Source organism: Cicer arietinum, chromosome 4 (genome assembly GCF_000331145.2).
Source record: "Cicer arietinum cultivar CDC Frontier isolate Library 1 chromosome 4, Cicar.CDCFrontier_v2.0, whole genome shotgun sequence".
In the NCBI taxonomy this organism is placed as follows: Eukaryota; Viridiplantae; Streptophyta; class Magnoliopsida; order Fabales; family Fabaceae; genus Cicer; species Cicer arietinum.
The window spans coordinates 49,922,898-49,949,536 of record NC_021163.2 but is presented as its reverse complement, the minus strand read 5'-3'; the positions used below and the strand labels follow the sequence as shown (position 1 = coordinate 49,949,536).

Below are 26,639 nucleotides of genomic sequence, written 5' to 3'. Positions count from 1 at the left end.
GAAGAGTTTATGTTTTATATTTGAGTTTATTTATGTGTTTTGGGTTTTCAGTACTCCTCATCACATGAATGTGACTTGGTTCGTTGCCCCCACAATTTCTCGAATTGAAAATGAATTTATTTTTATATAAGTCAACGTCATTTGACCTTATGATCACTTTTGCATTTAGGTCCTAAAACTATACACTTTGTTGTCTACTGCATACTCAATGAATACCTATTCATAGGTTCTACTGTCGAGTTTAACTCGCTTGGGATCTAAGATTTTGATATAAGCCAGATAACCCCAAGTTCAAAATTAAGACAAGTTCAATTGTCTTTTCTTCAAAATATCATAAGGAGATGTTTTTTTTTTTAGATTTAGGAATTCTATTCTATAAAATTCTCCCACCAATGAGATGCAACACTAGTGTTAAGCATAATAGCAACAACTAGTTCAATAAGAGTAATATTCTTTCTTTCAGTTTTACCATTCATTTCAAGCGAATATGGTGCAGTTGTTTCATGTATAATTCCATGCAATTTATAAAATTCATTAAACAAAGTAGAATCACGCTCGATGCTTCTATCATTACGAAACCTCTTAATCTTTCTACTACATTGATTTTGAATTTCATTTACAAAGATACTAAACATGACAAACGCTTCACTTTTATTTTTCATTAGATATACAAAAGTATAGTAAGAACAATCATCAATAAAAGTGATAAAATAAAGTTTTTCATTTCTTGTTAAAGTCCCATTAAGTTCACATATATCAAAATGTATTAATTTAACGACTCCGATTCTCTAACCACTGATTTAAGTGAACTCTATGTTATTTTAGCTTGACTACAAAAATTACATTTTTCAAAATATGTAAAGATAACATTGGAATTAAATCTAAGTTACTTAAGTTTGAAATCACACGTTTGTTCACATGACAAGAGTCTAACATGCCCAATATTAAAATCACACATGTAAGCGAATATATTTTATTGTTTTCAATATTTAATTTAAACATGCCATCAGTGGTGTACAATTTTCCAACAAAAATATCACATTTAGAAATTGTGTACAAATCTTCTCATATAGAATAAGTAAACCATGCCTTATTCGGAAGAAAACCATAAACAAGATTTTTTTCTTACAACAATTTAAAATTGTTTATCTAAAGTCATACCTTAGAGATGATCTCATGATCTATATTCTAAATTTCATGGGATTAAGCCTCCACGAATCTATCATTGTCTGATACTTGAGGTAGCGGCTTAGAGCATGATCATCAATAAGTCTATTAAGAATATAATTCTTATAGAGGTAATCATTATCCTCTCATTGGTTTAATTCTACAAATTTTTTTTTTTATTTATCATTTTCTATTAGTTGAGCTATTTATGTGACCACTATAATATCATCTTTCAGAGCGTTGACAACCTTTTTCTTAGTTAAGAAAAATAGCATCTTTTGTTGCCATCGTTTGAAGTGAAATTCCTCAAACCGAATCGATTTATTGAAATCAGAAGAAGCATAATCAAATCCAGTAATTTCTTCGGTTGACATGACATAAAGAAACGTCTTAAAATTGTTGTTTTTGAGATTCAAAAAATTGTTTCAAAATAAATATCAGCCCCCAAATATATTACTGGGTTGAATTGCAGACTAGGTCGGTCTCTCTCTTTAAAACGTTTCGTAACACTGCCCAAATTGTATAAGACAGACTATCAACCACAAAGTCACCATGATAAAATAACCTAGACAAACTGTATCGAAGTTTTACTGCATCATAGAAAACCGTTTTAAAATTACACCTTCAATATGGTAAGGATCACTCAAAAGTTGAAGGGACTAAGACACAAAAACCACTCTAAAACATCGAAGAGACTACAACACAAAACCACTCTAAAAGGACAATGGTATTAAGACCACTTAAAAATCGAAGGGATTATGACATAAAAACCAGAAGTGGCTTGGAAGTGCTTTGAGCAGAAGAGGGAGAAGAGAGAAAATTGGGACCTGCATCCAAATGTGCTTTTCACAAGAGTTTGAACTCTTTATATAGTGATGAAAGCAAAGCCACGTATGTTAACTATCCAATGTGAGAATTTAATGTTTTTAGAGTTGAAAACTACTCAATACATAAGAGCTTTCCAATTTGAAACTTCAACAATTTTTAAATTTACATAATTACATATTCTCTATATTCCAATAATTTATAGTAGGAGAGTAAAAACTTAGAAGAATCAATAATATAGAAACTTTTAAGTTCTTTCTCTTTGTAACAATGACTAGATGTAATTATTTTATGACTTAAATTCATTCTGCAATAGATAACTAAGGTTCTTATTAGTGTTTTTCATAAAAGTAAAGAGTTATTAATAAATTTCTTACATAAATTCTTCTAAAAATACTTCTCTAATGTCGCTTATGTTTGAGAACAAAAAACTACATTTCATGTAAGTTAATGTTGTCGTTAAATAATCAAATGATAATTTTCTAGTAATTTTAGTCAACCAAATTTACACTTACAATCTTTATTACACACACAAACTTCTTATTGATTTTTAATTTTTTTAGATATATAATAACAACAGTTTATCAAGAACATAAACTCAAAGACCAAAAGTTGTATTCAAGAGGCAATAATAGGACAAATACAATGCATTTTTGACGTCACAATTGCTATCTATTCTATAGTTCAAATGGTATCCGATGAATGTTGAGAGATTCAACATGTTCAAAACATTATTTCCTTTCAGCTATCAACAACCATTTTCACATGAACATGTCTATAAAATCCTATGTACATATATGAGAAAAACACCTCAACTATCAGAATCTGCATCACGAAAGGGTAATGGAACTGTCTTCACTGCTCTGTAATGACCAACATTGTTTAGATGCTCATTCTCCAACCTACTCACAAAGAAATTAAATTTATAAGGATACTATGATTTTAATCACAATGATATTAATATTTTCTCAAAATTGAAATAAAAAGCCACTTTTAATTAGCTCTTCTAAAGTGTTTGAAAAATCACCTATAGAAATTCCAATGTCCTCTTCGAATAACCTCCAATGAAGCTAAAAGAAAGTCCAACAATCTTGTTTGTATAAGCCCTACTTTGAAATGCATGACGCTTTCCACCCAAGTCACTCTTAACACAACATTTAATGCCTGCAATCCAAAATCCCTTTATGATTAATTAAAAGATAGAAAGAAAAAAATAATTTATGATTTTTAGAGATCTAACATTGGCTAATGATATGATACAAATAAGAAAAGTGCTAATCAACGATGTTAAGAGTCCCACGTTAGATCAGATAAAATTAGATAAAATATTTATAAACGGTGGATAGTCCTCACTCTATATGCTGATATTTTGAGGGTCGTGTTAGATTCAACTAAAATTTTAAGATGATATTAGAGTCTATCTAAAACTCATTGGACCATCTGTTATTATGTTACCGTTATCGAGTTACTCGGATCACACCCATATGTCCAGTTTTGAGCATAAGGATATGTGTGAAGAGTCTCATATTAGATGATATAAAGTCTGACAAAATATTTATAAGTGATGGATAGTCCTCTAGTTTTGAGCCACCTACTATCTCGTCACCACTATTAGGCCAATCGAGTCGCGCCCAAATATCTATTCCTAGGAGTAAAGGGTGGATGTTAATAGTCTCACATGAGATGAAATAAAATACCCAAATTGTAAGATCTAACTCTCTTTTCAACATTTTTTTCTTATCTTTTATTGAGTGAAACTACATTTTATAATATTTAGAAAAAAAGAGGTAAATGAAACTTACAATAGAGATGTAGTATATGGTTTTATTCTTTAGAACCAAATCATCTCTTAGCCAAGTATTTGTGGAGTTGGGATTAAGAAACCCCCAGTCCTTGACAAAATCCCAATATAATTGATAAATTGTGGCCATAGCAGAAGTGATTATAACTATAGCAAACATTATATAGTTATCTTGTCTTCCATATGTTACTCTAGCTGCGGCTGCAATCATTGCTGAAACATACTTTCCCATGTTAGCCAAATGGGCAACATCAGAGTCATCAAACCATCTTCTTACACACTATAAATCACATTCAAATAGCATATGTTAGTTTCATTATACAGTAGAAATCAATGAATTAATTGATGATATCAGATATCACATATAGTCGATATGAACAAACTCCAACAAATAATTTTCTGAGGATGAATGACATTAAAGACCGTAAATCTCACATTATTTTTTACTATTGACCGGTGGAAGACATTAGTAAGATTGTTAGGATTAAAATTTTGATTATATTATTTCTTATTAGTTTATGTAATTTTTATGTGTATTGTTAAAGTATTTTTTGTTTTCTTGATCATTAAATCTGATTTGTACTATATTTATTTTAATATGAAGGAAAATTATTTTTCAATAAAAAAAACCCTTAAAGTGAACAATATATTGTCGGTATTTTTTGACACAATAAATATGATAAAAGAATATCGAACATTAAATTCATTTTATCTCCATATAATAATTCACTTCAAAAGACTCATATCATATTATTAATAAATTAAAATAAATATATATTTAAAAAATAAAAACAAAAAATATTTTTCAGAAAATAAATTGAACTGAATCTAAATATTTCATATTCTCATGATGTCTAGAATCTAGTAATCTATATTAAAGGCATAAATACCTGCAGGGCACGCCAAAAATATGGCAAAAAGGAGATAATATAGGTAATTTCCATGTACAGTCTTCCAGAATGACATGTCTCAGGGTGATGTGTTTTGAAAACTCTAGATAAAATGTGACAACTTGTTGTCTCCAAATGCCTCAGCAATGGTATCTATACATCATAACAAACAATTTCATGTTAAACAAAAATAAAATAAAATAAAATAATACAATCAACTTGTTCAATGATAATCTCACCTGGCTAGTTAATTGGTCAGCCATAAAAAAGTCCACCAGAAGAACCTGAAGGAATGATAAATTAAATCAAACAATGTAAATTTTAACTTTATACACATGAATTATGACAATCTATCAAATTAATCCATAATGAACGGAATTTACCTTATAAAATGGAGAGCAGATTATGTTACGAATAACTCGGATGAAGCAAAATCGAGTTGGGCGATAAAAAATGTCTAATGGACAAATTAGCAGAGCTATGAAAAACTGAAAAATAAATAGGAGTTCATAATTAGCACAAATTATAAATCACATTGTATAAATACAATTGGAACATGTAAATTTCCAAAAATAAAAAAAAATTTATTTGAATCTTAAATGTGTCATATGCTATTAAAATAGTCTGAGTGATTTTTGTCGGTCAATTCGATCATCAATTGTGGCTTTTATAATCTGATATTCGAATATGTTTGTTATTAGTTAGTTTGATTTATGTAATTACTAACAAAAAAACGTACTCAAATATATATTTATAATTTTGATATATTCATGGATGAAAGGGCGTCACATAAAGGATGAATAATTATAAAAAGACTAACCAGAAGAAGAATTCCAGGAATGGCATCAACATTGGCAGGAAAAAATCCTGCAGCCCTTAGAAGAAGGTGTATGACCATTGCCCCAACCACAGCAGTCATGAAGGTAGTACACATTAGAAAAGCATCTCTGTGCTTTAGTGCTGTAGTTGGTGAGAATTCAAATATGAAATTGTGGTTGATTCTTGTAGCCTTCCACATGTACAAGTTGCATCCATACATAAACAAATGTAGACTTAACAGTGCAAATACACTGCATATAATAAATATCATTGTAACCATTAATTACTGCAATTATTAATTATAACACAAGTGCATTAATTTGACATTCAAATAGGAAGCATGAGATTTTGCACCTGAAAACAGGGTACACTGCTTGCACATAAGATGACTCTGTGTTAGGAGAGAATATACCACACAAGTGTGCCAATATTGCATATACACAAAACAAGGATACAAAACAACCTGTACATAACCCTGTGGAGGAAATTAAATTATAAAATCAATAATAAACTATTTTTTGTATTCAACATAATAAAATATAGATTGATATAGTTGAAATTATTACCAACAAGGAATGTGGTCATATGAGAACCTTTGTGCACTTGAGGTCTCAAAAACTTCATTGCCTTTTTTCTATCATTGCTAGCAAAGTGCTTTGTGAATATGGATTCCACTTCATCCATTAGTCTTACAACCTTTAATCAAAATATTATATTGCAATTTTATTAGAAGGTAATATATCCTTTTTTTTTCTCAACAAGAATTTGGAAAGAACCAAATCACTATTCCCTTGTTTTTAAATCTATTTGATTTAATAAATAAATAATTAGATGAAAAACAACATACCTTGTCTGAACTAATGAAATGGGATCTTTTCACTTCTTTTAAATAACTTGCAGATGTCGTTTGGCAAGCTACCTGATCAATGCGGATGAAAATTTGTTATCTTATCAATATTAATCATATTTCTCTTCTAACAATTATTAACAATATTAATATTGACTGTTTTAAAAAAAAATTATAATTTTTTTATACTTATGTTCATCTTACACAATATGATTAAATTATAATCAATAATTTTTTTGGAATAACAAATGTTTAGTATGTTATAGTGTTATGTTGTTTCATGCACAAAAGTAAATATGGTTAAAAATGTAAATAAAATACCAAAGGTGACACTATATGTGTTAAAGGGTGATTAAGGCTATTACATGTGATTTTTATTTTCAATAATTAGATTATGTTTTTATTAGATATTTTTATGAAAAACTTAATTTGTTTCTTGTAATAAAAATTATTATATTTTTATTAAAAAAAAACTTATAATTTTAAGCCATTTTAATTTTTTTTTTCTTTACATTCTCACTATTTTAAAAAGTATAATAAACGGACAATCAACTTTTAAAAGGGGTTATTATTATTTTCAAATGTTTTTTTATTAAAAAAACTGTGACAAACGAGCTTTAGTTACTAATTAGTTGAAATAGGTGATTTTTTTAAAATATTTTTATGTTGCTTTTTTAAACTTCACCAAAAAAACAAAGTTAAGAAACATAAATATTTTAGATACTAAATGTTGTTTTCTAGTTCTACATAGAGAAGCACAATCCTTATATTGTTCCTAAACAATTTCTTTGCTGATTTGGTTTCTATTGAGTTTTAATCTTTTCAATATATGAAGTATTTAAAATAAAATAAAAAATCAAAATGTCATTATAAAATTTGAAACCGACGTGAATGCCAAATGGTAAATATCTCTCGACCTTCACACGTGGGGAACATAACAAATTTCAATTTAGTTTGAAACATGATGAATTATGTCGAAAAGCATGAATATTACTTATTTTACTTTCTTTTGTCCTTTATTCATGCAAACTATATTGGGTAACGCAAGATTTATGCGTAAATACCCAAAATGTAACTGACCAAGGAACATAAAAAACTCAAATTTATCATGTATTCTTTCATATTCCTATTTGTGCGTGTGTATATATATATATAGTAGTGCATGTGTAATGAGTATTTGCAGCCATACCTTGTCAAATTTTTTGAGTATCTTTGAAAATGCAACTACATTTAGTGAGCTGTCCAAACAAGAGAATGTGGTTAGAAATTGCTCATCATGAAAAAATGCACTCATGGTAATGTCTATAACCAACTATTCAATGAAAAATACATATATGTTACGTGAAGGAATGAAAAATCAGTGACATATGCGTACGTGATCAAAGAAATTTGGTTGTTTGTCAAGAAAACAAAGTACTTTTTTTGTCAACAAAAATATATTTTTAATACTTATAATTACAGAAAAATTGTTCATTTGCCCCTGTGTTTACTCACTAACTTTTAAATACATTATCGAAAATTAAAATCCAATAAAAAATTAAAAAAAATAAACAAACATAGATAAACAATCACCTAAATACAGGTACCAGTCTTTTACGGGCCTTAAAACTTGGGCCTGCTATTATATGGTATGGGCCAGGCCTTTCTCATTAGGTAGTATTTAAAGGGAATTATTATTTACACTCACTTTTTTAATAACACACTCCCCCTCTTCTCCATTTTTAAAGTGAATTCCTAAAATGTTATTTTGTGTTATAAAAATTGAAACCAAAATTTAATATTTAAACTTATAATAGCGCATTTTTTATTCTAAACCACTGGAGCCAAAATTCGGTCACATATTTGTTAAATATTACTTGTTTTAATAGAATATTCTATCCTATCAATTAAAATTAGAAAAAAGATTTTTTCAATACATTTAAAAAAAAATATTAATGATTATATCTATACTGTGAGTATACTTTCTTTTACTGAATCATCCAATTAGATGAATAGTTCAAAAGGATTTATAATTTATAAGGGAATTAAAATAAGAAAAGGTTAAACTAGAGAAGAAAAGGTCAAAATAATTTGGATTTGGTGACTAATATAATTTGAAGCATAGGCATGGTTGGATGAATAGGAGTGGCAGTTCACATTTGCTTTAGATTTGATCCCTATAGAAACGTCTTGGCCCATATAACGTGCTGTACTGAATCTCCATGCAACTCCACATTTTATTAGGCTAATTAATTTAATCCTTATCCTTCATTCAAATTTAAGGCTAATATATTCCTCAAAATCAACACAGAGTACTCCATTCTTTCCTATGTATGCATGTTTTCCACCTTACAATACATGTAATTATTTTTCTTCGTTTTTTATGAATACCTCATGATACTTGCCAAGACCCAACCAAATGGTCATGCTACTAAAACCATTACTTTACGGCTATCGAAAGGAGGGGCTTATAAAAGAATATTCTCTTGTTCTAAAAATATTCACAAATTATTTGGATTGTTGGATGCAAAAGGCGACATATCTTTACTAGGATGAAATATCTAGTATACTATATATAGCCACATATAATAATATTAATATTTCTAGAATCAAATATAAAAAATACAAATGATTGAATTTAAATAATTTATCAAATTCGATTAAGTACAGATAGTTTAAGAGAATTCAAATTTGAATTATAACTTGAATAATTATTGGTATGGTCGAACTCTAAATTATTATGACTTTATTCATCTAAGAACCGAGGGTTAAAAAAAATATAAACAAAAATAACTTATATTTTTTTGAAATGAAATATAAATAAATCTTAATAATCTTTTTTATATTTAATTATAACATTTCTAAATTACCCTTTGGTTAACTTAATTTTTTATATTTTCAATGATCTAATTTATCAGCCATGGAGGATAATTTAGACAATTACTTATTTTTTCACTGGAAATGCAAAAATTAAATGTGATTAAGAACATTTTCTTAATATGTATAATTTGATACATATTTTTATTTATAATTCATTTCAATGGAATGTGTTATGTAATTAAAAAAGTAACTATAATAAATAAATATGAAAATTTTTGACTGAAAAATAAAGAAATATTTATAAATAATGACCTGTAAGTTTTGAGAAGGCCAAGACCTTTATAGAGCTCAACAAAAGCACTTCTAATCATCTTTTCAGCATATTGAATTTTTCTCTTGTTAATAAATTCACCATATCCATCTTTTATTGGACTATTCACCAAATCCTCCCACAAAATGGAAGTAACAGCCGTAATAGCCTTTGTTGGTGTGGTGGCAGGAATATCAATTCTCATTGCCATCTTAGGCTTTCCCTTCTTTGTCTTTACCCTTGTTGCTGAATTCACAAAATTCACACCATTTTTTGCTAATGTTGAAATTACTTCATCCATTTGTGAAACTTCTGAATTTGTTTCATCGGATTCTCCTATACTTTCTGTACAAACAATTCCATATTTTGCATGTTAAACATATACAAGGAGAGAAATTAATATATGATATGTTTTTATTGCATACTCATGAGCTACGTGTCATGTTGACATTGTTTTCCATCATTACGATTCACGAGCTTATACAAATACAATTTCCATATGTTTCACTGAATCAACAAGCACTTGGAGAAAAACGAAATATGGATTGACATATAATTTTCTTTGTACCCATACCAAATATCTAATTTTTGTATAGTTACAATAACACTCATTAAAATTAATAAAGGATTAAATTAATTTGTATCATTTGTTTTACATATAATATTGAGTATCATAATGGCATAAAAAATATTTTAAAATAAGTACTATATAAAATATATTTTATATATTTTTAATATCATTAATTTATCATTTTTTGACTCAACTCTTTTGGTTCTTCGAAAAAAAATATCTTAATAGTGATTTATAATTTGGTTAGGAGGTAAATAAATCATACTAGTAATTTTTTAAGTTAGAAATCAAATTCAAATATTTTGATTCAACTTTAATTTTTTTTAATTGATTAAGAGAAAATCAATATTAATAACGGTTTTATATTAATGTTTATTTTATAAATATAAAATAAATGTTTAGGTGTATGTAAGTTTATGATGATATTTACTGATTAATTCGAAAAAAACAATTGTTAATTTGTTCGATTAACTTATATATACCAAGCTAACAAAGATCTTATGCAACATTGCACACATATAAAGAAGAAGAGGATTAACCTGAATAATTCGAGCTTTGGTCCGGAGAACGATGAAAACTCCCGACATTGGAATTCCTCGGCGACGGGTGATTTTTCCGTCGCCGATGAGTGACAATTTGTTTTAGGTCAAGCAAGATCTGAAGTTGTTTGGTCAACATATCTCCCCTCTCAAGAAACTCACTCTCTTGTTTCCTATAGAATTGGTTCACCTTATTAAGCTCTTGATCTAGCCTTCCAAAAAACCCATGCACTTCATCCTCTTCTGAAAACAATGTTGCAAGCTCTGTTTCATAAATTTCTTCTTCACTATCCTCCATCATTTTTCTCCTCACCTATTTGATTGTATAACACAAATCAAATTAATTAAATCACATATTTATAATATACTCATTACGTTCTTAATTATACATAAAAATAATTAATTTCATGTTAATTAAGAAATTTCCTTAGATGCACGAGATTAATTTTCTTGATCTCATTAAAAATATAAGTTCATTTACAAAAGTGTCTTTATGAGAATTTTTTCCACGAAAACTATACAATAATTATAAAATAAAATTTACATTAATCGAGAAATATTTTAATATAGATATTAATAAATAGAATGAAAATAAATTATATTTGTTTAAATATGAAACCAAAGAATATAAATACAATCTTATATTTTATTTTCTAACACTCTACTTCACCTCAACTACTAAATCAATCTTATATCTCTTTATACGACATCTGAGTATATAGCTAGTCAAATATATTTTATTATTTAAGATGTGATGATTAATACTTGTACATGCATGTTTATTGTTTTTGGTAAGGTGCACAATAGTTTCGTGATATGGTATTATTTGTGTGAAAGTGTCTACTCCTAATAACGCCAAACTCGTTTTCATTTGGTTTCGTGAGAGAATGAGAAACTCCCGAAAAGAAAAGTAGAAAAAGAGGTTTTAGAAAAGGAGGTCACTAAACTAACTTTTGTGTCCTTAATGCCGTTTCACTCTCTCTACACTTCTTTTCGACTCATTGTTTATTCACTACACAAAAATACTCAATCGATAGATCCTTTAATTCCTTAATCATTTGGTCACATACACATAATTTTATTTATATAAAAAAAAACTAAGAATGTTATTCAAAAAATGAATTTTTTAAATTATAAATGTAAGTAACTAATTGTTAAAAATATTATTGGTGAGAGTTGAATCTACTTATCTTTCATCTTTCTAACATGTATATTACTCCCCCGAACAATAGATTCTTTTCTCGATTGATATTTATATTAAATCTTCAATAAAACTCGTGGTTTTCTTAAACTTTACAAGATGATTGTGTTTTTCTTAATCTATAATTTTATTTGAATTAAGAAATATTTCCGGCAAAGTTCTCATAATTAGAAATTATTTTGAAAATTGAAAAGTTAAGAAGACCTTATTTTGAGTCTTCTTTGCATGTCACTTTTTTGTGTTCTAAAATGTCATTTCACTCTAGAAATTAGTTCCGTTTATAATGAGTGCATTTATTACAGTTTTTTTTTTCCATAAAATAATTATACTTTTATTAAAAACTCACTCTTAAAAATTTGTATCAGTTTGACACAGTTTTTTAATCAAATAAAAATATAAAAATAATTTAAAAACTGGTTTTTTTTAGAAACTGTTTATAACCCTTAAAAAAATATCATGTTCTATAAGTGATATTTTTATAAAAAAAAAGTAACTTCTACTATGACAAGCAAACATGTACAACTTTATATTTTTATAAAAGAATTTATTTTAAATCAGAAATATCAAAATCAGTTTTTTTTTTTTAAATCTATAACAAGCAGGCTCAATATGTGGCAGTGCAGTGACATATAGTATAGATTCTCTTAATTTATAAAAGAAAAGTCGTGACATCAATTAACTATTTATACAACAAAAATGTCAAAAATAGAGATGCGTGGCTTATTGAATTTTCCAAACACAAATCATATTATACATTAAAAATTGTAAGTAACATGTATCATTTTTTTATAATGAGCACTAATTTCTTCAAAACAAATAAGCACTAATTTCTACTAATAAAATCCATGGTGAGAAACATGACTTGCGTGTCTAAATCGCACATCACTACCTATCTAATGAACATCGAAATGGAAGAGCATGTTATAATGTGAACACATTACAAAAACCATATACTTATAATATTAAAAAAAGAAACACACACTTCAAAACAAAAACAAAAACAATAATACACACATGCAAAGACTTAAGAGATGTCCATAAACTAAGAAATAAATAATATGAAAAATTAATTAAAAATGCAGAAAGTTAATTAAACTACTTTATACCTGAATGATATTTTGTTTGTTGTTGTCGGAAGAAGAAAAGAACTTGTTGGTTAATAATCGAATGGAATCGAAAATGGAGTAACCAAAGTCTCCTTGAGGAGCTTGTTGTTGTTTAGGAATTCTTGATAATTTAATCTTCTTTATTTGTTTCTTAAGCATCTTATAATTCACAAATGCTTCCTTCCATTCGGGTATTAATTGAGCTTCAAGTTCCTTTGAGAATTTAACCATATTTTTGTAGGTGAATTTGAAGAAAGAAAAAGAAGAAGAAAAAAAAAGAAAGTTGTATAAAGTGAAGTTATGAGATTGTGATGAAGGGATTTTATAAGAGAATGAGTCGTATAGACAACATTTACAGGTGCTTTGCTTTTCATATTATGTGCTTTTACTCACTGTTTCCCTTTTGAGTAGGATGCAATAAATGAACCAATTCTAAATTTCTTTTATTTATAATTCTCTACTTCCACTCAAATCTAATTTTATGGTATAGTCAATTGTAGACCGTTAGATTAAAAAAGAAAATTTTATATTTTTTGATCGAATGATTTATAATCAGTTGCACAATACAAACGAAAGTAGAGGATTCGATCGATCACAATGTAAAACAAGTGTGAGACTCATCTTATGCATGCAAAAGTATTCAAGAATAAAAGTCTATTTTTATAAGGGATAAGAATACATTTTAATATGATTTTGCATAGAAGTTTGTATTGAAATTATACGATCGAGGATTCTCTAAATTTGGTATTTTAAATTATTAAATGAAAATAAAAATTTACTTTTTATGAATAATATATTGGATATCTAACTATCACGATATAATCAAATATGTGAATTCTGAATTCTTTAATCATAGATAATTTGATCATTATATATATACTATAAAATAAATTCAAGAATCATATTAAAAAATATATAACTATATATTTTTACATATTTAATTTGTCTATACTTTAAGTATAACTTTTTAATATATATATATATATATATAATATAATAGTGTGATTCTATTATTTACACGTGTAAAATACATTTATATCCTGGTTAGATAGCAATTAATCAATGTTTTATTATAAACAAACTATGTTAGGATTGTTTTATAAAACGTGTACTTGAATAACAATGGGTGGAAAAAAAAAATTATTATCATCTTATTAACAAAAAGACGTTTGGATAAAAATAATCTAAAAATTTGAATTATTAAATAATACATATAAATTTAACAGCATTCCTAACAAATTAAATTTTTTAGTATAAATAACAAACACTTTGGTAAAAAATAAATAACAAATTATATTACTATGATCACTATTATATATAAACATAAAAAATTGAATTAAGTCTTGGACTTCATATTATAAACAAATCACAATTAATTAATTTTGAATCATTTAATGTATTATTTTTATATATCTTTCATTTAATTTAAATATATTTAATGCGAGTAATTAAATGTTTTGACAATATAAGAGAAAAATGGCTGTGATGTTTGTCCTAGATGTCTCCAGACGCCCGAGACTATTATGCATGTTTTCGGGATTGCAGAAGAGATTTATTACTATGGTTGAAGGTAATTGGAGTTCCCATTTTAGTCTTGGCTTAAACCTTGTTTTCATTCAAGGTAGAATGCATAAATTAATACTACATGGCATCCTTCTTATGTCTTTAAACTCAATGTGGATGGATCATATATGAGTGATTCTAAGGGTGTGTTTGGTTCAAGGGGAGAAAATATTATTAAATTTTTGTTTTTGATTTAAATTTTAAGAGGGGGAAAAAAGTCTGTTGAGGAAAAATCTAAAATCAATATTTTGAAGATAAACAAATAAATTAATTAATTTTTAATCATGATTTTAATTGTATTGTTATTTAATTTGTGTCTTTTAGTATATTATTTGAAGATAGGTAACTAAGATCATTCTAATTTTTAACAGTATCATTTTAATTAATCAAGACCATTTTAAATAATTCGTTTTAAAGATAAATATAAAATGAATCATTTCCCAAAAATTTAGATCTTAAGTAAAACGAATATCAAAGCAATTCAGAACAATGATCAAGACCAAAAAGGTTAAAAGAAGCAAAACAACATCAAAACAATCGCCAAATCATTCTCCAAATTGTTGGTCTATGAACAAGTACAACTAGGATAGCAAGGATAAAAAGGACATTGTTGTTATACCTTTTGCATAACCTCCAGCTTGCTTGTAAAGCGGAAGATTGACATCAGACAGTTGCTAAAGATCTTAGTAACAATATTCTTTCACCCACAAATGAAGAACGTTCTAGTTGCAAAGGAAGAACGTTCTGGATATTATTGAACACATATCTATTAAAGTATCACTCTGAACATATGAATTAGTAACAACTATATGAGTTGTCTTAGACCTTCATCGCGTCTATAAAAAGAACGTTGAGAGGTGAAGACAACAATAAGATTTTTCAGTGCAATCAATTAATCACTAAAACAATCATAATCGAGAAATCAAGAAACTCTTCAATCAAGCAAAAACTCCAGTTCTCGTATACTAGATTCAAACATCTTTTTACTGGTTTATTGCTGATAATCAATCTCAAACAAGTGTTGAGTATATTTTGATCCTACAACCTTCTTTCACAAATTCATTTGAAAACTCAAGACTATTTATTAAAGATAGTTTGAGTGTTGTGTAAAAATCTATTTTTTGATTAAAATGTATCGTGTAAAAATCTTTTCTGGACTGAAAGTTATATGTTAAAAATCATTTCAATGTTGAAAGGTGAATGTTGTAACTGATCAAGAAAAAAATGTGTGAAAGTAAGAACATTCTCGTGTGAAACACATTAGTGGAAAAATCACAAATTGTGAGAACAAGACGTAGTCCATTATTGGTGAACCAGAATACAACATTGAATGATTTTCTTATCCTTATCAATTATTATTTCTCACTCACTATTACTAATTACGTATAAATAATTTGTTTAATTTATTTTTGACTAACCAAGAATGTTTTTTGAAATTTGTATAAGTAACCAAGATTGATCTTGAGTTAGTTTAAACTAAAAGTAGGAATTAATATTTTAAAAAGGAAATCATAATTCAAACTCTCTTTTCTTATTATTGATATTGCTACTTCAAAGTCTTCCCTAAGTTGTGGTCTCCTTTCCTCTATTTTGGAGCAGATGGGAACAAAATAACTTTAAAACCATTTAAAATTCTTCTCATTTCCATGAACCAAACATAAAATAATTAAAAATTCATCTCCTCTCCTCCGTTATATCAAACATACCTTAATAGCTCATTTGTTAATGGATTTATGTGTAATCTCGCTCGATCTGCATCCGTTATGATCTGAGGTATGAGATTTTGTCCAAGGTTTTAGATTAGCGTATAATCTTGGTTATAATCATGTTATTGTGGAGATAGGTTCGCTCATTGTAGTTAATATGATTATCTCGCGAATGATGCACAATCTCACCTCTTCTCTAAGAAGCTCTAAATTTATATCATAAACCAAACTAATTGGAAGTGTGAGAACAAGTATGTATTTCGAGAAACAAATTGTTGTACAAATTTTCTTACAAATTTTGGTATTTCTCGGTTTCCCTTCCTTTATTTTTTTAATTAATAATAATTGCATAGGGATGTTTTCCCTTTCTTAGCATATATTTTTTTTCCTTTATTTATAAAGAAAAAAAAAGAGACAATTTGACTTATAATTTACGTTTAAAAAAAACACTTGTATCTTGTATTTTAAATGAAATTTAAAAAATTAACACTTGTATCTTTCATAATAATCGTTTTGAGGGTATATAGGCAAAAACCTTTTAAAAAGACACGAAATCTTTCATAAATATAACTTAATTGATAGTTGTAGGAAGATCAATATGCAGAAGTCACTTTTTCACACTTAAAATGTGTGAGTCTAACTATTTATCTATCTAACAAAATAATGGAGGAAACTCGAACTCATTAACATATTCCTTGTGCAAAATAAAATGAGAAAATTAATGCATTAATAACAGTGAATTAATTGCGATAAGCATTGATTTAGATGATATATCTTGTGAAATAAATGGGATAATGGTTGTGTGGAGTGGAGTATTAGCATATGCTTACAAGTTCAAAGGGCGAAATACGTTTATCTAAAATTACCAACATGAGGCGGCATAGCATCAGATTTGTGTATTTTCAAAACACAATTAATTGACTTTTTGTCTATTACTATTTACTTCCTAAGTCAAAATGTATTTTCTTCAAATTTAGAATCAAAGGATGTCACATTTTGATATCAAAACTCGGTCTGTCAATGAATTTATGGATGCTTTTGCTGTGTTAATTGTCTAATTATACTTGTATGCCTGCATGCTATTTGAAAAATAATAAATAAATAATATTTGAAAAATGTTATAGAAAATATTATGTTGTAAGATTTTATTTAAATATTCTACGATAAATATTATGCTTAAATAATATTTGATAAATACTTTGTATAGTAAGAGTCTCACTTTGAATGAGATAAAACTTGATAAGATGTTTATAAGTGATTGGTAGTTCTTATTCTAATTTTTTTTTGAGATTGTATTAAACTCAATCTAAATTTTAAGATAGTATTAAAGTCTAATTCATGATTCATTGGGTCATCTACTATCTGATTAGTGCTATCAAATCACTCAATTTCTTTATCAATTTGTTATTTGGCAAACATTTATTTAAATAATATTAAGAATATTTTATTTTAAAATTATGTAGTAAATATTTTAAGTAAATGATAGATGTTATATGTTGTAATTAATTTCTACGAGTGAGTGAATTTTCCTAGTTGTTTACGTGTGAATTGTATGTAATTGTGTGCATTATAGTTTTATTTTATGAAAAATTATTATATATTATACTATAACTATAATGTATATTTATTGTAATTTATTTTTTTAATTGATAGTTATTTTGGTCTCAATAATATGAGGCCAGTTTGATTCTATTTCTTTTTCTTTTTATTTTTTTTTTATTTTTAAATTATGTACTTATTTATTTATTTATTTATTTTTTTAGATTTCTTTATTTTTAGTCGTTGCCGAAATCTAATCACCATAAACGATGATGAATCATATAAAGTAAATATTTTTTTTAATGATGTAACATATAAGCTATCACTTTTTGTTAAAAATATAACTAAATAATTATTAAAATTTTAAATTTTAGGTTTAATTGTAGTTTTGATCCATTTATTTTAACTGAATTACGAAAATAGTCCATCCGTTTTATTTCTCTCTAGTTTTGGTCACTCAAACAGAACTTTAGTCTAAAACTTGAAGAATTGTCATTTTTTAAAGTCACACCACACCATTTCTGATCATAATCTCAAATAGAAATGTTGCGCTACGAGATGTTGAGACATGATGTGATTTAAATAAGCGTAAAAAAATGACACTTCATTAAGTTTTGAACCAAAATTATATTTGGGGACCAAAACTGAGGAGAAATAAAATGAGAAGATTATTTTCGTGATTCAACTAAAATAAGGGGACCAAAACTGCAATTAAGTCAAAATTTTATTTAAATCTGAAAAATAGTAATGTCACATTTTTATTTTCTAATAGTTTTGGTTTTTTAACTAAAATATGGTGATGATGTATTTTAAACGATGTGAGATATGATACGGTAATGTTAAATGATTAATACGTATTAAATTGTAATAAAATTATCTAAAAATTTTAGTTTTGACTTCTAAAAGTATTCATTTTTATAATTTAATTAATAATATATAAATAATTAATATATCTAAATGGTTCTACATTATGAGATTATATGATACGTCATTTAAAATTGAGAGAGATTAAAATTGTTAAATTTTAAATAAAAAATTAATTTTAATATAAAAAAATTATAATTATAATTAAATTAAAAATTTATATTCTAATTTTTTTTTATCCTTCTTCATTGATGTTCAAACCTATAAATATTTAATTCCTCTGCAAACATCAAATCTAAGTATTTAATGTTGTATAAAAGAGAGAAAAAAAGTTCTCCAATCACTTCAAACATAAATGGTGCCTCCTACAATTTCCAAGATATCAATGATTCACTAAAAACAGAATAAATGAACACTAAAACTTAAAAATCAAAATCTGAATGATTTAAAACATTGTGTCAAGATCCAAACATAGAAGCTTTATAACCTTTTTCTAGTTCGAGTCTAATACAACTTGTAACTTTTATTAATTTCCTTAGTGGATACATCAAAGGGTTTTATACCTTTTTAGTTTGAAGAAGTATATACTCAGAATATTCTCAATGAAGTTGTAGGACAAGATGAAGGACTCAAATTATTGTTTCTGGATCTTATTTTCTAGCTCATCTTTCACCTTAACCACGCACAAGAAACCCAACTTGTGATTTTTTCTTCTTCCGAATGCTAATATTAATAATTACTATGGTTAATTGTTGAGTTGAGTCAATACAAATCGACCCAAAAGACAAATTGGGTCAGGTAAATGAACGCAATTTTGATTTTGCAAAATAACAAACTATTAAAAAAATTGGGTATCAGATAAAACTAAATGAATTGATTTTACTTAAATAATTCAGCTACTATAAATTATTTAATTCTTGTGGAATTTCGCACTTTAATTATTTTGATGTTTTCAAGTATTTTATATAATTATAATTTTTTTTACATTTTAGTTATATATTTTATGACGAATTTTATGATTTTAATATTCTCATTATTTAATGATGAATTTTATAAACAAATTGCATTATGAAAATAACATATATTATATGCACTATGTTTGATATTGCAAAAATAGATGCCCGTTCACATTGACTCTGGCAGTAACATCTTTTTTATATAGAATATGTTTTTACTCTAGTACTATCTCAAGTTTAGTTCTTACATAAATTTTTATGTAATTTTTTTTTTAATTTAAAAAATAGTAAATTTTATTATAATAAATTCACACAGTTACAAAGTCTTGATCCGAACATGAGACAAAACATTCAATCCAACAATATCGATATTTGTAAGTTGAATTAAATCTTAAATATAACTTTTATACAATTTCAACCGGATAGTTTTTTTCTTCTTCAATAAACAAAATAGTTATAAAAAGAATTCAAGTTCAACTTAGAATGTAAATATCAACACCAAATTAGTCGAATAGAAAACACACCAATACCAAACCAACTCAAAAAAATGTGTCTATTATTGACATTTATTTTGAACCTCTACCATTTCCATAGTTTGATATATTCAATCCCTATTTTGCTTTTATACATACTATGTTTTTAGTCCCTAAAAGAAGCTATTTAAAAAAAATGAATAAAATTTATATCGGACTAAAAACACATGTGATATAATTTTTTTAGTGAAATCTATCAATTATCTATGTACATTTTTTAGGAATGGATTATCTCTCTTTATTCTTTGACATTTTTTTTATGTGGTTTCAATTTTTTCCTTTCATTTTTAATATCTCAGTATTTCTTTTTTATTCAATAGTTTAGGTTTTATTATTCTATGTCAATGGACATAATCTATTCCCTTATATTGTGTTCCCACCAAGTGTGAGTGATTTCAATATGTCAATCTTAACTAAAAGAGTGTTCTTGAATACGATGAACCAAAAAGTAGGGGACACACCATTGGACTTGCTTCTCCCAGCTACCATAACAACCAAAACCTTGGAGTCTTTAGTGACCTTATCCTTTGGACCGAATATAGTTAGAGCTGAAAAGAAAATTAAAACAATGTAATGAAAAGTAAAAGAAAAGTGAATTTAAAAAATATGAGAGGAACAACAACCCTATGATAACAAAGTCCATTCCAACTGTGAGTCATAATACACAGCTTCTCCTCCAAGCCAAGTGAAGACCATGAACGATACCCCACAATTTGGCCACTAGGACTTTGCAAGCACCAATTTTGTTGACAAATCCAAACAAGAATTCACCATTATCACTCTCAAAACCCATTTGCAAGCACATAACAACTCTGCATTCATAAATGCATCATCAACATTTAGAGTCACCTACAAATAGAGGAATGCACCTAATATGATCATAGCCAACTTTAGAGTTATGATTCCTCAAGATTATGCAGAAAAACACTACATTATATAACTTTTGTCCAAGACTCAAATTTGCATGATTTGATAAAAAAATCGGCATCTTTTCTTTCTCTTTATCTTTTTTTTTTTTTTTTTTCGAGTTAGATTTATGTCTTCCAATTGTGTTCCTTCTCTTTTTAATAAACTTTTAACTTGAAAAAAATACATTGATCCAAATAACATATTTTGTTTAACTTTTCAATTTGTTTGGTTGGCGGCGGATTGAACAATATTTTAAAATTTAATTTTGGTATTTTTGAAAAATATTTGAGTAATTTAATTTTGTCTACTCATCAATTTTATGTTAGAGTTGATTGGAATTTTATATTTTAAAATAGTTTTAAAATGGTTTTTCATTTATTAGTTTTGTAAAGGATTAGGGATATATATATATATATATATATATATATATATAGTTTTTCATTATAAAATGTTATGTTTGTATATAACCCTTTTCTTTCTCTCTTATTTTAAAATTTTGTGAGGGTAGTTATATATTTTATTTGAAGAGTGTGGTTGTATTGGGGTGTTTGAGACAAGTTTATGTGTTCGACTCTTTCTCTGATTTTAAAGTTTTCACATTATATTTTTGTGTTTTGATTGTGTTATTTAAATTTCTCTATTTAATTTTAAAAAAACATCTAGTCTCAGTAGCTTTTTGTTCGACAAGGTATTAAATTCTTAATATGGTATGTGGTTGCAGCATTGTCTGATCTTCTACATTTATAAATAATTTTAATATTAAAGAAGTATTGTTTGGGAATGTTCTAGCTAGAAAAACTTGGTTATTAGGTTGTACTTTGTGACTAACTTCTCTTTTTGGGAACCTAATTGTGACAAGATTTACAATGTTCATAATGATGCAATGTCAAAAAATTTCAAGTGCTATGAAATTTGACATATAAAATTTGATGAAAAAAATTAATTTTGGCTTGTGGAATATACAATTCAAAGATATGTTTATACAACCTGGACTACATAAGGCATTGCAAGGAAACATTTTCAAGATGGATACAGAAAAATGAGATGAATTATATTTAAGAGTTACAAGTGCAATTCATTTGTGTTTGACTCAGAATAATATTGCAAATGTGCAAGATAATTCGGCAACAAAAAACTTTGGGAGAAACTACAAGGGCTATATAGAGCAAAAAACATTTTCAAATCAACGGTTGATGAAGGAGCAATTTAATCATTTATAATGAGAGTGTAATAAAAAATCATTTGTACAATGATGAGTTTATGTCAAATTATTCAATTTTGGCTAATCATAGCGAAACGATTCCCATAATTGTCAATTTCAAAATACTCTAATAGTTGCTCAAAATAATCTAGTTGTATTGGTCAAATAGTTGTTTCATATAGTATTAGTCCATTAGGTGAGCCACATCAAGAGTACTTTGATAAACGACAAAATATAATTTCCAACACTCTTGAGGTGAATATGTTTTTTGCTGAACAACAATATGATGTCAACACAAATGAACTCTCTAATAAAGAAGCCCAAATATTATATGACCTTTTGACAGAAATAAATAAACATTTATTTTATGGATCTCCTAACTCTAAATTATACATGTATGCTGAGATATCTAGACTATTTGTTCTTCCTTTTGTTGGTCTCTATTTCCTAAATCTTGTTGATCAGGAAATTTTTCATTTAATGAAATGTTAAATAATTTTTGACAATTAGAATCAAGGTGAGAATACAGATTACTACGAGGATATTAATAAGTTTTTTTATTTTATTTTATCGTGACATCATTTTTGTTTTTAATATTTGAATATTAATTAATATTTTTTATATTATTTATTTAAAATAATTTATTTATTGACAAAAATAATTTATTATATATATAATAAATTATCTTTTAAATAATAAATATATATTTAATTTAAAATAAATAATTTTTTATATCATTTATTTAAAATAATTTATTTAATAACAAAAATACCTTATTATGTACATAATAAATTATTTTTGTAAATGTATTACATTTAAACTAAATAATAAATCAAATATTAGTTTATTTATTTTTCTAATGATTAGCGAGGGCCATGCCTCTAGGTATCAGATGTTGGAACCAAGTTGGTTTTACATTTAGAGTTTTGATGTTAACAAAAGTATTTTATAAAAACAATATATTTGACTTCAAAGAGTATGAAAGAAGATTAATGTTTTTGAAGAAAATCTAAAATAAGATTTGATTCAAATTTATAATTGAAGAAAATCTAAAATAAGATTTGATTCAAATTTATAATTGAAGAAAATCTAAAATAAAGATTTACTTCAAATTTATAATGGAAGAAAATCTAAAATAAGATTTGATTCAAATTTATAATTGATGAAACTCACCAAGTTGAAAAGAACATATGATCAAGATTTGACGAAGATTTGAAGAATATTTGATGAAGATTTGAAGACTATTTTATTTGAAAAATTTACTAAGTCAATACACACAAAATAGGAACATAATCAATCTGAAGAGTTTACAAACTCAATCTGAATAAGATACAATTCAAACTTAACAAGGACTAAATTGAAGCCAATTTTTTTTACTATAAATAGATACTCAAGGTTGAAGGAGAAAAGCATCGAAAAGAAGAAAAGAGTAACTCAAGCTCAGAGTTCTCAATTCTTCTTAGAGTTCAAAGAGAGAAACACTTGTTCAGGTTAGAAATATTTTTTGAATGTTTTTTTTCTTAGAGTGTGAGAGTTATTATTATTATCAGCTTTGTTAGAAACAACTGCTCAAGTTCCAATCTTTTGTATTCGACCCGATAATGGTTTAGTTTCTTCTTCAATCCGAGGTTGTCAAGTTGTTAGGAGAAGAATTTACTTGGAGGGTCGGGTGCTTTGTAATTCAAGGTATTTGAATTAGTTTATTAAAGCCTTCTGAAAAAGGGAACTAGATGTAGCCAAGTTAATGGCGAACTAGGATAAATCTACGTGTCAAATTATTATGCATTCATTGCTTGCTATCTCTGAATTTTATTGCTTCTACTCCAAGTAAGTCACCAAAATCAAACTAGTTTTTTTGATTTATTTATAAATTATCAAAAAGTTATTAACTTTGGCAAACACAATTCAACCCGCCTTCTCGTGTTTGCACCTTCAACTAGCATCAAAGCTCAGTCTCAAGGTTGAGCACTTTACAATGTTTGAGAAAACATCCAAGGGTTCAATATTTCTGGATCAGTGAAGAAACTGCTGGAAGAAACATCAACAAACCACATCTGTTTGATGAAGAACGTTTTGAATATTGGAAGGTTAGACTGAGAAGTTTCTATATTCACAAGATCCTGAACTTAGGGACTTGGTAGAAGATGGTTATATTGCTCCGAAGAATACTGATGGTATTGAAATTCCAAGAAAGGAGATGAATGCTGATTAGAAGAATATGTACAAGATGCATCATAAGTCTAGAACATTCATGATAAATGCAATTACCTTCAAGGAGTTTGACAAGTGCACTAACAAGGAGACAACAAAGAGTATTTATGATAGTCTAATTCTGATCTATGAAGGAAGCAAACAAGTTCAAGAAACAAAGGACAACCTTCTAATAAAAAAGTATTAGTTGTTCAAGATGGAAGGAGATGAAGACATTGACAAAATGTTTTCTAGATTCCAAACCTAGGTCTCTAGACTAAAGGTACTTGAGAAGAGTTATACTACTGTTGATCATGTGAAGAAAATTCTTAGGAGTCTGACAAGCAAGTGGAGACCTATGATCACTGTCATTCAAGAAACAAAGGATCCGAATACTCTTAAGCTGGAAGAATTAATCAGCTATCTCAGATCACATGAAATTGAGCTTGCAGAGGATGAGCCCAAGAAGAAGCAACCAATTGTGGCTTTGAAATCCAAGCAGAAGAAAGTTCTAAAGACAACAACAGAATTAGAGGATGATGATTTAGATGATCAGAATGAAGACTTAGTGGAAGAGGAACTAGTGTTTATATGCAGAAACGTTTAGAAGATATGGCACAACATAAAGAAGAAACCCCCCCAAAGATATTCCAGGCAATCCAACAAAGGAAATGATGATAAATACGACAAGAAAAGCATAATCTGTTATGGATATGGACATATCAAGTTAGAATGTCCAAATATGGAGAAAGGGAAACATTAGAGGAAATATTCCAGACCCTAGAAGAAGAGTTTGATGGCTACATGAGATGATTCTGAGGAATCCTCTAACGATGAACAAGCAGATTTGGCTATGTTGGCTCATACCAACTCTACCTCTGGATCCAATACAAATTCTGACTCTAGAAGTGAATCAACAAATGAAGAATATGAGGTATTTTCTGAATTTACTCGATCTGATTTAGTCACCGCTTAAAAATATTTTTTTTTAAATGAATCACAAATTGTCTTTAAAACTGAAAACACTTAGGAAAGAAAATACAAATCTAACTGAAAAAGTTAATGTTTTAAAGAATCAAAGTGTTAAATTTAAAACAAAAAATGCAACTATGAAAACTAATATTACTGAACTCAAAACAGATAATGCAACTCTGAAAACTGATATTACAGAACTTAAAATAGAAAATGCAAATATGAAAACTGATATTGATGAACTTAAGGCTGAAAATCTAACTCTGAAAAGTAATTATAGTTTAACATCAATTGAAAGTACCACATGTAACTCTGATGAGCATGAAGAAATATTTTAAGATTTTCTTGATAATGGTATGTAAAGAAGCGAGCACGCATCTATGATTTATGGTGTTAGTAGGAATGATAAAAGAGGTTTAGGATTTCAAGAAAAAGTAAATGAACCTAAGGTTGTTCCCTCTGATGATTTATGTAATATTTGTTATAAGGAAGGTCGCACTAAATATCTTGTCATATGTTAACCAAATAGAAAAACAAGAAATCTTTAAGAATTAACAAACCATGACCCAACCAGATTTGGGTACCAAAGGATAAAATTGTTTATGTTGCATATGTTCTAAGAAACCAAATTGAAAAACCAGTCATGGTTCTTGGTAAATGGGTGCTTGCAATATATGAGGGAAAAAAGGTCTATGTTCCAAATCCTACAAAACATAAGCCAACTAACTCTGGTTGAAGAAGGACTGGTCAACACAATACCTTTCAGAACTAGAATCATATGATGAACTAGAAATATGAGAAAAATCTAGAGTATCAACAGAATCAAAACAGGCAGAGAAATCATGCATATCAACAGAACCAGAACTACCAGAAGAAACATAATTACCATAAGTTCCAAAATTACTAGAGGAACCCGATACATCAGCAGAAATAGAAGTGTCAGATGAACAATTAGAATCAGGAGACTTCTTTGAACACTCCAATCAAATTCTCCAAGACTACAAACTTGGATGGGAATTCAAATTCCTTCATCTAGACTCTCTAATAAGAGAATATGCAAACTCGAAATCTGAAAACCAGAAAAGAAGAATTAAAAGGGTTTTTAGAGTGAAACTGGAATTGTTAACATATAGGTGATATGTCTCTTTAAATTTAATTATTGTCTGATATTATGTTTACTGTGATAACAAGAAGCTTGATCTTAAAAAATAAAGCAAGATAATTATTTTGTAGGTTCTAAAAAATTTAGAGGAACAAGGAGATCCACAGAATCTAAAAAATTCAGAAACAAGTAGAAACCACCAGAAGCATCACTGATGTTTTGGTTGTAT

General features: G+C 27.2%; 1 protein-coding gene across 1 annotated transcript; it reads right to left on the bottom strand.

The window, feature by feature from the left end:
• Positions 1-2,585: 2,585 nt before the first annotated feature.
• On the bottom strand, positions 2,586-13,202 carry LOC101494472 (phosphate transporter PHO1-like). Its single transcript, XM_004497916.4, has 14 exons — positions 12,876-13,202; positions 10,569-10,881; positions 9,461-9,803; positions 7,539-7,587; positions 6,350-6,421; positions 6,069-6,198; positions 5,857-5,977; positions 5,504-5,753; positions 5,067-5,171; positions 4,923-4,967; positions 4,684-4,836; positions 3,795-4,073; positions 3,020-3,156; positions 2,586-2,894 (listed from the first exon to the last, which is right to left on the bottom strand). Exons 1-14 carry the CDS (start codon positions 13,104-13,106, stop codon positions 2,804-2,806), a joined length of 2,319 nt encoding a protein of 772 aa, XP_004497973.1. The 5' UTR covers positions 13,107-13,202; the 3' UTR covers positions 2,586-2,803.
• Positions 13,203-26,639: the final 13,437 nt, after the last annotated feature.

Bases quoted from the DNA above. Each gene is read 5' to 3' on its own strand.
- LOC101494472 (XM_004497916.4), bottom strand. From the start codon at position 13,106: ATGGTTAAATTCTCAAAGGAACTTGAAGCTCAATTAATACCCGAATGG. The intron at 4,968-5,066 runs GTAAATTCCGTT...TCATTCCTTCAG, and splicing joins TCTGCTCTCCATTTTATAAG to GTTCTTCTGGTGGACTTTTT. The intron at 4,074-4,683 runs GTATTTATGCCT...TGTGATTTATAG, and splicing joins ATTTTTGGCGTGCCCTGCAG to TGTGTAAGAAGATGGTTTGA.